At 38.0% G+C, this 12500-nt stretch overlaps 1 protein-coding gene across 6 annotated transcripts in view; it reads left to right on the forward strand.

Annotated features, from left to right (window-relative positions):
• pacsin3 (protein kinase C and casein kinase substrate in neurons 3) overlaps nt 1-12192 on the forward strand; it is a 29153-nt gene extending 16961 nt beyond the window's left edge. For 2 of the 6 annotated variants that reach the window (XM_083557897.1, XM_083557896.1), the window contains 9 exons: nt 1661-1761; nt 2409-2565; nt 3217-3452; nt 3576-3731; nt 5394-5569; nt 6402-6522; nt 7582-7709; nt 8614-8783; nt 11078-12192. In XM_083557897.1, the coding sequence (XP_083414023.1) occupies nt 1708-1761; nt 2409-2565; nt 3217-3452; nt 3576-3731; nt 5394-5569; nt 6402-6522; nt 7582-7709; nt 8614-8783; nt 11078-11193 (1314 nt within the window). In that variant the 5' untranslated portion in view covers nt 1661-1707 and the 3' untranslated portion in view covers nt 11194-12192. Of the gene's footprint in view, nt 1-370; nt 488-1097; nt 1253-1660; nt 1762-2408; nt 2566-3216; nt 3453-3575; nt 3732-5393; nt 5570-6401; nt 6523-7581; nt 7710-8613; nt 8784-11077 lie in introns of those variants that run through there. The other 4 variants (XM_083557899.1, XM_083557898.1, XM_083557901.1 and 1 more) reach the window with 4 other exon arrangements.
• The last annotated feature ends 308 nt before the right edge of the window (nt 12193-12500 follow it).

Below are 12500 nucleotides of genomic sequence, written 5' to 3' on the forward strand. Positions count from 1 at the left end.
CTTTGGTTATTTCCGGAGTGCAGCATGATACAGCTGCTGCCCTCAGTTTTCACAGCCTGTTAGGAGATGCTTCTTGTGTGTGGGTGGGACAAATGCTTCCAAGTCCCTGAAAATGGAAAATGGATTCATAACCTGAGCTTCATAGCTGTTCTTTTACCCCAAAGGTCCTTTATGGTTTGCAGCAAGACTGACCTTGATATATTTATGCTTTCAATTATCATGCAAGACTCAAATGGGGCTCTCATGCATATTCCCTTTTCAGCATGTTTCTGGGAAATGCCTCCATTAAGAGTGGCCTTTCCATTGGCACCCACTGCCCCTCCTCCTGCCTTCATGTGTGCAGGAAGTTTAGGGGAAGTAATTTGATCTTCTTTTCTTAGGAAGAAAATAGACTGCATTTTTTTTTTTCTTCCTTCATCACACATTATCAGTAATATTATCCTTCTCCAAGGATTCAAACTGATCTTATTTTCAGAGGTACAAAAAGGTATGGTGCTGGTGGTATGCTGCAGCTTGTAATGTCAATTGCATTTCAAGAAACTTTTCAATTGAATTACTATTATTTTTGCTTTCAGGTTTGTGGATGTGTGTATGTCTGATAAGCAAGTTTGACAGAGAGCTCCTTCTTGCAATTCCATAGCAAACTCATTTTAAAATGGTTTAGGTCACAAAACCCCTTGAGGGTGTCAGTTTTCCATTAGCACTGTTTGTGTTTGGCATGGATTGGAAGCAGATGCTTTTAACGAATCTTTGACTTACTGTGTCTGTCTAAAAAAACAGCCAAAATGACCTTGGTTTAATAATAACAATAGGATCAGCTAGAGGTCCCAGGCCTGACCTTGAGCTACTGCAAATCCAAGGATTTACAGAAAGGGGTAATCAGGTTTAACATTTTTATGCCATTCTCAAAGTCAATCCACAGTTTGCTCAGAAATCCAGAGCTATTTAATTGTCAAATGGAGTCTGAGCTGTTCTTGCCAACAGTTGGTGTTTTAATAAACAGGTTATTTCAGGACCATGAGAGATGTCACACACGGGAGTTTCCTTTGGCTTCATGAATGATGGAAGTGTGTCAGATGGGGATATGAACGGGTATTACAGTGTCCAGAGTTAAGAAGTAGAGTTTGCGGGGTGGAGGGGGACAAGCTTATAGACGGCGTTCCGTTATCTTTAGCCACACTGCCGCACCCAAGCTGAGGTAAAGCCTCTCTAACTTCGTTGTCATTAAGACAAGGCAAAGTTTTGCTTATTGGTGAGTTTGCTTTATTATCTATTCTGTTTATCGCAAATCTCTCACTCTATTCATTGTCGCTTCCTTGTTGTGTCTGATCTATGGATTATTGAGTTTTGAATCATTGTTGGATTGGGGAAATGTGTAATCCTCCATTGGTCCGATTCAAAACCTCCATCCACAGCAAAATTTAGTTGGAAAACACCCGTGTAATATTGTAGAGACTGTTCAGTCTTAGAACTGTGTTGTTGCATGTGGTGTGGGGCAGTGTGCCAAGGCAGTGGCTGGCTGAACTAGTTTTTGTTGCAAAATAAACATTTTTTTTTTTTTAATTCGTTGCTACTTCTGCCTTCCTCATGTTTAGCACATGTTGTATGTTGCATTATTATTACTGTGTTCAAGTGTTCCTGCTTCATGCTCTGTCCTCAGTTTGCCAGAAAGCCGCAATCATTCCGTGCTGCAAGGGTAACTCCAAAATGTCTTCCGATGGGGACCTGCAAGACGTTGGGAGTTATGATAGTTTTTGGGAGGTGAGCCCTTTTTTTAAAAACATAATGCGCACACACACACACACACACACACACACACACACCCACTCCGACACAAAGAATGTAGATTCAGGGGTAACACTCTGCTCTGATGTTTTTCAATCTGTTTTGACAGTTTGATGGGTAGGATTGTAAGAGAGATTCAAAAATCTAATTCATGGCCTCCCTAAGAGGTGATGTGCTTCACTGCTCCTCCTCCACCTTCTCTGTATGAACACTCAGTCAAGTTTGCACTCGCCTGGAGGAGTTCACAACTGCCACTAAGGCTCAGCTCTGTGAAGCCACTGCATAGCAGAGGTGGCTGCTGCCCAATTGCTTATGGGGATTGGAATAAAAAGTGATTCTGTACCTTGTTTGGAAACCCATAAAAATAAAGGCTCCAAGACATTTTATATGAAAAATAAGGAGCTTAGTTACCGTCAACACAACTGTCTGAACAAGTTGTTTAACTCGGTTTTTAAAAGATCCACTACCATTAATGGTGACAAACATTGCTAATATGATTTTACTAGTTTTCAAATGCCTTGATATGAATATAAACTGATATAATTATGTTTTTTTAGTACGACAGTACTTTGTAAAACTGCTCTTATTTTACACTGTTCTTTCTTATTGAATCTGTCATTCAGCCGGGAAACTACAAAAGTACAGTGAAGCGGGTTGACGACGGCCACAAACTCTGCAATGAGCTAGTCAGCTGCTTCCAGGAGCGTGCCAAGATCGAGAAATCCTATTCTCAGCAACTAAATGACTGGGCCAAAAAATGGAGGGGTGTTGTGGAGAAAGGTGATCAGGTCTTTGGGATTTAGTCTGAGGCCACAGGGGCTCTCCCTGCCCTCTCAAAATAGCCTGTTACCTAAACAGATTTTTGTTGGTTGACAAGATTGCTCAATGTTTTACTTGTTTATCACCAGATTTAGTTACCAAGAATGTAGATGCATCATGCTAGCTTGCTCAACTTGGTCTTTCTTTTACGATGGTAACAATTTCATAAATAGGTTAATGTAGCATTTATGATAGTGTTTAGCTTATGCAGTGCAATGGGGTACTTTTGTGGGGGTAAGAAAGATAGACAGAATGACCTGCCTGGGCGGGCCTCGGCGCACCAACTTTGTCCATGTAACCCCTTTAAAGGAGATGTGAACCATATGCAGAACTTGCATCTAGTTCCATAGCTGTACTACTCCAGTTCTGTAGTGCTTTTGTGAATTGAATTATTGTTTTTAATAGAGAATACCAAATCTTAGACGCATTTGGTTTAAGAAAGTAATGTAGAGTGTGTTGGAGGAGTATGTACTACTTTATAAGAGAACATAGATTTACTATGTTCTGTAAGCACTTTATAACAAACCACAACTAGCCATAGCCATAATGTTTAGCGAAACACTTTTATTTTAATTGTTTAAGATAAATAAAACAAGAGTGGTCTCTTTTTAGGCGCACAGTATGGCACAGTGGAGAAAGCTTGGCACGCTTTTATGAACGCAGCAGACAAGCTAAGCGAGATCCACATGGAGCTAAAAGAAAAGCTGGTTATGGAGGACAGTGAGAAGATCCGCATATGGCAAAAGGATGCCTACCACAAACAGATGATTGGAGGCTTCAAGGAGACCAAAGACGCAGAAGAGGGATTCCGTAAGGCCCAAAAACCATGGGTTCGCAAACTTAAGGAAGTGAGTTCTAGTTCAGTAAATAGTCAATCTTTTTTTTTTTTTTTTTTTTTTTTTTTTTTTTTTTTAACAAGGAAGACATGCAAGATTAAATGAGCTGGTGAGTACTCTGTTACATTTTGGTAGGTAGAGGCCTCTAAAAAGAGTTACCAGCAGACCCGAAAGGAGGAGAGGACAGCAATGACACGCGAGACACATGCCAAGGCTGACCCCACCAAGTCCCCAGAGGATGTGCGGAAGTTCACAGACCGGGTGGAGAAGTGCACTCAAGAGGCAGAGAAAGTAAGCTCCTGAATGGATATGTTTATCTATGGTTTCTCTGGGGAGCACACCTCTTTAGAACTCATCATGCTCATGTCACCCCATAAAATGGGTTGAAGTTTAGGCTACATATGTACCAGAAATCCCAAAATATATTTGGGTCCACCATAGCCCTCACTAGTTAATGAAAGCATGGAGATTAGACTATTCAATCTTGCTGCTCATGCTGCTTCTTTTATGATAACACTGTAATTAAACGAAAAGAATGCTTAGTGGAGTTAGTCATAGTTATCTTAATGGTATGATGGGTGACTGACTGTGTTCTTGGGAAGTAAAATGGGTGGAGATCAAAATACTGGTTTCTGTTTAGCCAAGACGAGACAGTCTTGTTTATTAGTAACTGCGCTATATGCTTATAGAGATATGTCTGGTAATAATGTGTCTGTGTTTTCTATTTTGGATTACCAGACCAAAAGTAGGATGTAGCTTTTTAAAAGGAAGTGAGACCTCCCACACTCCCTTTACATATGGTAGTGCTTTATTGTATTGCTTGTTCTTACATGTTCCAGTCAAATATTTGTTATTATAGGTTAAGACAAACATTTAGCCACTCGAGTAAATGCATATTTTGTAAATAAAATACATTTGGAGGTAAAGGGAACTAAATTATAGTGCAATTGGGGGGGGGGGGGCATTTGTATAGTGTAGTTGAAAAACAGCTACATTAGTGCTTACTATCATAACTTATAACACCATTCCATTTTTAGTGCAGTATATTAAAAATAGCTGATGGAATGAAGAGTGAACTAATTTTAGGCAGAAAATGGAACTGCCCTATGATTTTTCAAGCACACAAAAAATAAAGCTAGAATTCCATCATGCCAACACCCTCATTTTTGTTGGAAGCAAAGCCACACCTGTAAAAAGACATGACAACATTAATGCTCTCTAGTGCAGAGGTTTTAAAACCCATTCATAAAATCAATGTATCTTCTCATTAACACATCTCACAGTACTTAGTGAGAGTTTGTTTATGTGTTAGAGTGAAATGCAGTAAGAAATGCTTGCTTTACAACAACACAAGGACCCAAACAGAGCGGAATCCAGAACCTTAAAAGTGAAAGAAAATTAAGTCTTAACAAAACAAAAGCCACCTATGCCAGCTGCTAGTGGAGTAACAAGTTCTCACTAATTTATTCCCAGCATTTTCTCAGTGCATTAGTACAATGCTGAAAACTTGTTAACATGTACACCTTGAGCAAGAGAAGATCTAACTTCTTCAAAAACGGTCTGTTTTTCTCTTCAGAAGCAAAAACATGAACCTTTTTTTAATTTTATTTTTTCCCCCAGAATAATAATTTTTTTGTTTGTCTTTCATGGATGGGACCTTGAGAGACATGAGCTTTAGGCAGCTTTCCTGCTTTGCTTTTTTGAGTACTAGCCAAACCTTTGGACTTTTTATGGAATTATGAACGTTCTAATTTTACAGAAAAGAATGTTCATGAAATAAGAGTCTATTTATGTAATCACTCTGACATGACATTTAAGAAAAATATTTATTTACTTTTCGTCCTTAAAATTCTGTTTCAAGGTAAAGATAAGATATCCTTTTTTTTCACATGGTCCTGAGATGGGAAGCATTTGTTTTCTTTATTAAAGGCTGCTTTGTTTGTCATGCCTCAGGCAAAGGAGCGCTATGAGAAAGCTCTGGATGAGCTGAACCGTTGTAACCCACGGTACATGGAAGACATGGAGCAAATGTTTGAGATAACCCAAGATGCTGAGAAGAATCGACTGTGCTTTTTTAAAGAGGTGATGCTGGACATCCATCAGCATCTGGACCTCTCCAGCAATGAAAGGTGTCTGTCTGTGTGTTTGTTTGTGTGTGTGTTTGTGTGCGTGCATGCATGTTTTTGCGTGTGTGTGTGTGTGTGTGTGTGTGTGTGTGTGTGCTGCAGTCTTGCTGAAAGTTAAGTCATTATTAGTTAAAGTTTGGTTATTTTAGTATTTGGGAAATTTGTGTCAATATTTAACCACATTACCTAGAAGAATAGAGTTTCCCTGCCCTAATTTCCATTAAAATTTATATCTGAATGTCGCAATCTTTTTAGTTTTTAGAACCCTCAAGGCTTAACAGTTCAGTCATGTATTTGCGAATATATCAAAATATTAACTATTAGTTCCAGTTTTCTTTGACTATGAACTCTGTTATCATTGTTTACACTAGAAAGAATGTTTAACATCGTGTTGTCCATTAACCAGAGTTTTTCAGAACAAAGGTTGAGGCAAGGCTAACATTGGAAACTGCTTGAAATGTGCTTGCATTTAGATATTTGCTTATTTTTATTGGATCGTTGTGTAGGTTGCCAGAAACTAAAATGTCCACAAATCCTGCTATTACTTTTTAAAACAATGCAATTGCTGCTAATGATTCTTCTATAATAATATATATATATACACCAATATTAGTTCTTTGTAATTTGTGTCCAGAAATCTTTACTCTGATCCAGGGTGTTTGGTTAAGGTGTGTTTGCTGCATTCCACCTAATTTACATGCCTTCTCAGGCATAAGCCCTCGCAATAATCTCTTAGGAATGAAGACGTTAAAGAAAGCTAGTAAAGATATTCTCTGCTCACTGTTGTAACTGATTGTTCTAGTTGAAAATAATACTGTGGAAAATCTTTACCCAGGTTTAAGGCCTTGTACCGAGATCTAAGCCAAACCATTAATGCAGCTAGTGACATGGAGGATCTGCGGTGGTGGAGGAACACGCATGGACCTGGAATGAGCATGAACTGGCCCCAGTTTGAGGTAAAGTTTGGAACTGGTCCCAGTTTGTATTAAACTAAGCACACTGTGTAATATACTATGAATCTGACCCCAGTTGGAGGTACAAAAATCTGAGGTATAGTTTTGAAATTCGCCCAGTCTGCAGTGAACAGGGCCATTCTTACTTAAGTTAAAATTGTGAATTTTTGACCTGGCTGTAGTTTAGAGTACAGGAAGGAAATATTGCCAGTTTTATGTCACTTATCTGTCTCAGGTAAACACATTTACTAGGTATACTGATTTAATTTGCCCCAGTTTGAGGGACTGGCAACTGGCACCAATTGAAGTTAAAACAATGAACCAACTTGAGAGTAGAGTTTCAAACCTTCAAAGGCCATTTGTTTTGTAGTGTTGTAAATGTCATCATGCTATTTCTTTGGCTACAAGCTAAATAGCCTACCTTTTAGCATTTGCTTAGCCATAACATTTTCAGAAGACGTTTAAACAGTGCATCTGTATGTAAGTTGTCATTCATCGAGCCATCCTAAGCTTGAGCTGTTTAGTGAATCCTAATGGGCTAATAGTGAATGCCCTGTTGTTTCCATGGCCCACGGATTGCTTGTGGAATGTGGGATCCCTCTCTCTGTGCCAGAACTCTAATTTCTATGCTACATTCTATCTTTTATTTATTCCCAGCCCCCAGATAATATATTTCCCTTTCCATCAACACCACAGTTTAAGATATAGTTGACATTAGACCTAAATATTATGCTTTGGCTAATGTTTAATCAAGCCGGTGGGATTTCTTTAAACAGACAGCAAGTAAAGGGGTACCCAAAAGTGTACTCTCACTGCATCCTAATTTTTTTCTAAAACTCTTTGTGCAGTTCCATAGAGGCCTACTATTTGCCACACCAGGTAGTTGGAGGCAGTGTTTGTCATATTGCCACATATCGATTTATTCTACTTATCATGATTTTGTCTTAGTTACATGGACTGACAGCATATTAAGGATGTTATTTATGTTTATGAAATTATTCATGTGTAGTGGCTGAGATATTTACAGTATTCTTTTTGGGTGTTTTGCACATCCTTTATCAGGAATGGTCTCCAGAAGCCAGCCGCAATATCAGCCGCAAAGTGAGAAACAGCCAAATTGATGATGTCACTTTGACCAACATCGTATCTGCTGCTGATGAAGCACCTCAGACTCCACATGATACTATCCGGTAACGCACATGCACACAATTTATAGTTTGTCTGTTTTCTTTGTCTTGATACAACCCATTAAATTGTATGATCTTCTCAATATTTTGTATTTGGTAATAGGAATGCTTGCTTGGGATTGGGATTGCTTGGGAAGCCCTGGGATTTCAGACAGCAAGAAAATATAGCTTGTTATTTAAGCTGCCTGGTCTTGTGGGAAAATGGACGCTTGAAACAAATGTTACTTATTTTCCTTCTTTTAGCTTACTGCAGGTTTTGAGAGACACAGATTTGACCCTCTAGAAGTTTTGAAGTATCCTGGAGCTCTTTACTATGAATTAACCTTTTGACTAGTGTGGGTTTGGCTCTTTTTGCAATTCGTTGTCTTGTCAACAGTGGTTTCCTTCGGAGGCTTTGTTCTAACGGTAATTGTATGCAAGATAATTAATATACTACCTTAGCATTATGGGCTTATTCGGGACAATATCTGCTTGTGTGTGGTGATATATTGACTCAGTCCTAAGCTAAGATCTGGGGAATGAACTATTCTCAATATAAAATCAAGTTGGTTGTAAACATCTTGAGCACTACAAACCCCAACATATATCAGCATGTCCTTTACAGCCATCTGCTTATCAGGGGTCAACAGAACAGATGCCTCTGCAACAATATTTAACAATGCACTTGATATAATATAATGTTTTTTAAACATCGGTTTTATTATACAGCTGGGCTGTTTCCCAAAGGAAATCATGTGGTGCTGTTATTTTTATTTATTTAATTTTTTAAATAATCAATTATTTCGATTACATAAAGAGTAATACATATGCTGTTATAGGTAAATAGGTATTATCAGACATGGACTTTTAAGGATCATGAATGTAATGTAACACCTGTAACCTCTGTTTTATCTTCTGGCTATCACAGAGCTGCCAAAGACTACTCCTCAGACTGGTCTGATGAAGAGAGTCCTAAGAAGTATATAGCAGCGAATGGAGTTGAGTTTGAAGAGGAGGAGGAGAAGGTAGTGGGTGTGCGTGTTCGTGCACTGTATGATTATACTGGCCAAGAATCTGATGAGCTGAGCTTTAAAGCAGGTATTAATCCCTACTAATGCTTATTAATGACATATATGTACAAACACACATACACCCTGATGGCCCATAGTTTGCTGTGTTTGGGCATGATTATGGCGTGTGAAATGGGGAGATTTTTCTGAAAGCTCTGCCTTTACGTTAATCTTTCTTTCAGACCAGATCAACAATGAAATGGTAACAACTACTGTTTGTATCATGTAGTTGATCGTTCTGTCTGATGACTGATACGTTAAACAGAGCTGGGCAAATCTAAGCATGAGTGCTTTTGTTGTTTATTTTGCCCAAAATTATCTAATTTATTCAGGTTTCCTTTTGCTACATCAATCTGGGAAAGCATCTGTTCCATTGACCAGATTTCCAAGATTGATAAACGAGGAAATACTTGTGTGTCCGTTTGTCTCACCATTGGCTGATGGGTAATCACACTGATACTCAGCACAACTCTGTTTAAAGCATGTTTTCATTTTGAATGTTCTGGTTTACAGAATGGATTTAAAAACAATGTAATGAAAGTCGCATGTAAAATTTCCCACACTCATACAACCCTTTAAATGAGGCAAATTAAAGCCCCAAGACATAGTGTTTCATGGGTTACAGATTTGGAAATGTAAACAAGTAGGATGTGCTTATTATAGATGATGAAGGAGGGGCACACCAAAAACACTGGTTTCATTTTGATTTTTAGATTGTAGGTGAGGCTTTACAGCATAGTCATGATAACCCTGCTATTATATGCAACATTACAGCTTGCAGTGTAGAGATATTTTCAGTAGCAATGAGAAAGAGACTGAATAATTCAAAATTCTTCTGGCATGATAAATGGATGAATGAGAAGATGAAACAGCTATATACTATCAATCTGACAGTATTTTTAATGGTTCATATTTTCTTAGTGGGTTTAAAAATACAGATTTTTGGTAGTGTTTATTCTTTCAAATCTATCATAACAATGCTGTCCTTAGCTTTTAAATATTTTGCTTGACTTGAAGTATCATTCATATTCTACAGAGGATCCAGTGTAGTCATGAACCTTTCTGCCACTAATGGTCATGATTAGCAAGCAAACACTTCTATTTTAATGTCATGTCTACCATCTGCTGGTAGCTTTACAGTCTTACTGGATTCCATCGAGCTAGTATTCGATCAATGGTTGTGTAGTGGTTCATTAAAATAATCATTTCAGAAGCTTCTTATCCCTGCGGTTCATATGGGTGGTACAGCTCTAATTATTGATTATTTGTGACCACTGGTATGAGTTCAAAACCTAGTACTCCCAAAAATCATTACTAGGCTCTAAACTTTCTGCTGATCAGCGGTATACTTGTGCTGTATTTAAGCACTTTGACTATTTGTCACATAGTTCATGGTTTCTCAAAAGAGATGTTCCTGAACAAATTCCTGCATTCTGAAAATTTGGGAAATGTTTGACACTGGACTTCTGATTCGAGAGCTGCCCTTAACTTTCAACTGTGCTTTCTGAAGCTGTCTGATCTCAAAGAAACAACTAGTGTGAACCCCTGCAAACCTTCTGTTGTTGGAAAGTGAGCCACATCTGGACAAAGTTTTAACATGTCTGCCTCACAGGGTGTTGAAAAGTGGAGCAAATAAAATTAGGAATACACTGCAGTGCTTTTTCCAAGACTCCGCTGATGATGGATACTTCTGTAAACAATCACTATTATTAATTTAATAAACGAACAAATGGCCTAAGATTTTAAAAGTCCTCTGTATTGCTACAAAATACATTAAGCACTTGCTGTTTACTTAATAAAAATTTTTTCATTTGCTGAAATAAATAAAAACACACACAAAATAATCACCACCCAGGCTTCCATGTGGTGCAGTAAGTTCATATTCTGATGTTGCCATAGCCATCTGTGTATTGAAGTCCAAGTAAGCAATATTGGCTGTGCGGTTTTAGTGGGAGGGATTGCATATGCAGCCTCTTTAATTGATCGCAATGACACACTGCGATCATGGAAACTCAAAGCTCATTTAACATGTGCAAGGGGTGCATTTTCTATCAACTGTATTCCCCCTATAGAGTCTGTACTTTAAAAAAAATTGTAGTAGAGCTGGTAAGCAGAAAGTAAATAAAATGGCTTTAGTTCACAGATGTTATTTTTCCTAAAATAAATCAGCATTGCTTTTTTAGAAGATTATTTTTTGTGGCCAATCATTTGCATTTGTATAAATTATTTAGCTGAAGGTAGCTCATTGTAGAGACTAGCTACAGGTCTACAGATTTTATGTCATAAGGAAACATTAAGCTTAATGCAGTATGTCACTGGCAGGTGAAGAGTTGATGAAGTTGGGAGAGGAGGATGAGCAGGGCTGGTGCAAAGGGCAGCTGGACAACGGTGAGGTGGGCCTCTACCCTGCTAACTACGTCCAGGCCATTGGCTCCTGATGTTCCACCAAGACCCACCACCTTCCTTGAGAAGGCAAAACCATCACTACACTGACTACACTGTATTGTGCCAGTGGGGCCTGCTCAATGCTCTAGGGCCCTGCCAGCCATCGCTACATCTACGCAGGAACCTCCAGGGGGGGAAAAAAAACTCATCTTGTATATTTTGTTAAAAGACCAGAGGATTTAGGATCACGTGCCATGGACTAAACCATGGCTTTGTCAGAGACTTTACAGGTGCAGTGCCTTTTTTTTGGAAGATTCAAGGGACAGAAAGAAAGCAGAGCTGAAGAGTTACAGTGCTGTCACCACACTCTATGCTCATTACAGACTTTTCACATTTCTAAAGGGATAAATATATTTACTTTTCTGATGTATTATGGGGGCTGAATCTACACTATAGGAGGTTATGGGAGATTATTCTGATGCTTTTGTCCTATACTTGTGAATTTTCAGATATATCAGAAATCAATTCAAGTATTTATTTAAACCAGATCAAGTTGACTTTGTTTTTCTCAAATATGTATGTTGCTGTGTACATATTTTTGTTCTTTACCAGCTTTGCTGGTTTTCATTTTGTAGAATAATCTGGATTTGTACAATGCATATAAAAAAATTTAAGGTTCAAAATGGGCTCTATACAACAAAATTTAATCTGATGTGCTAAAGGAATTCATATTTTTGAAGCAGAGGATGCTTACATTAAATAGTTCTTTTAGTTATGAATTTACTTTTATTTTCTGGTTTTTAATTAAAAGCAACATTAAAAAGACTCAGACCAATAAATTAGTTGAGGTTATCTGAGCAGCGCATGTGTTTTGTGTGCATATCCATGTTCGCTTGTTTGTACAGATTGCGAGTGTCAGAAGATATAAGATTTATTTTGGTTTTCACATCCATGACTGACACATAACTATAAACCTTCAACTACTATAGAAATGTACTAATTAGTGTAAAAAAAAAAAAAAAAAAATCTGAATAAATACCGATGAGCTAAAACTTTAGGTTTTTGTGGAGTTTTTGTATTGCTATCGCTGTATATTGTAATCGCTAGATCAATTTATGCTATTTGGATCCAAAGCTTTCTTTATTCAATGTCTGTTGATGTATTAGTACTATTCTATTATTGAATACATACTGTTTAGCCTCAAGATAATATTCTCTATCTATACAGCTGCCTGCCTAAAGTGTTATATCAAGCAAGGATTAATAAAGCCACTGCATGTAGGCACAATTGCTAATTAAGTAAGGAAACCCTTGGGAGAGTGCTGCTAGAGGACTATGATTACCGGTGGGATGATTTGATT

This window comes from Silurus aristotelis, assembly GCF_946808225.1.
Source record: "Silurus aristotelis genome assembly, chromosome: 13".
Taxonomy (NCBI): Eukaryota; Metazoa; Chordata; class Actinopteri; order Siluriformes; family Siluridae; genus Silurus; species Silurus aristotelis.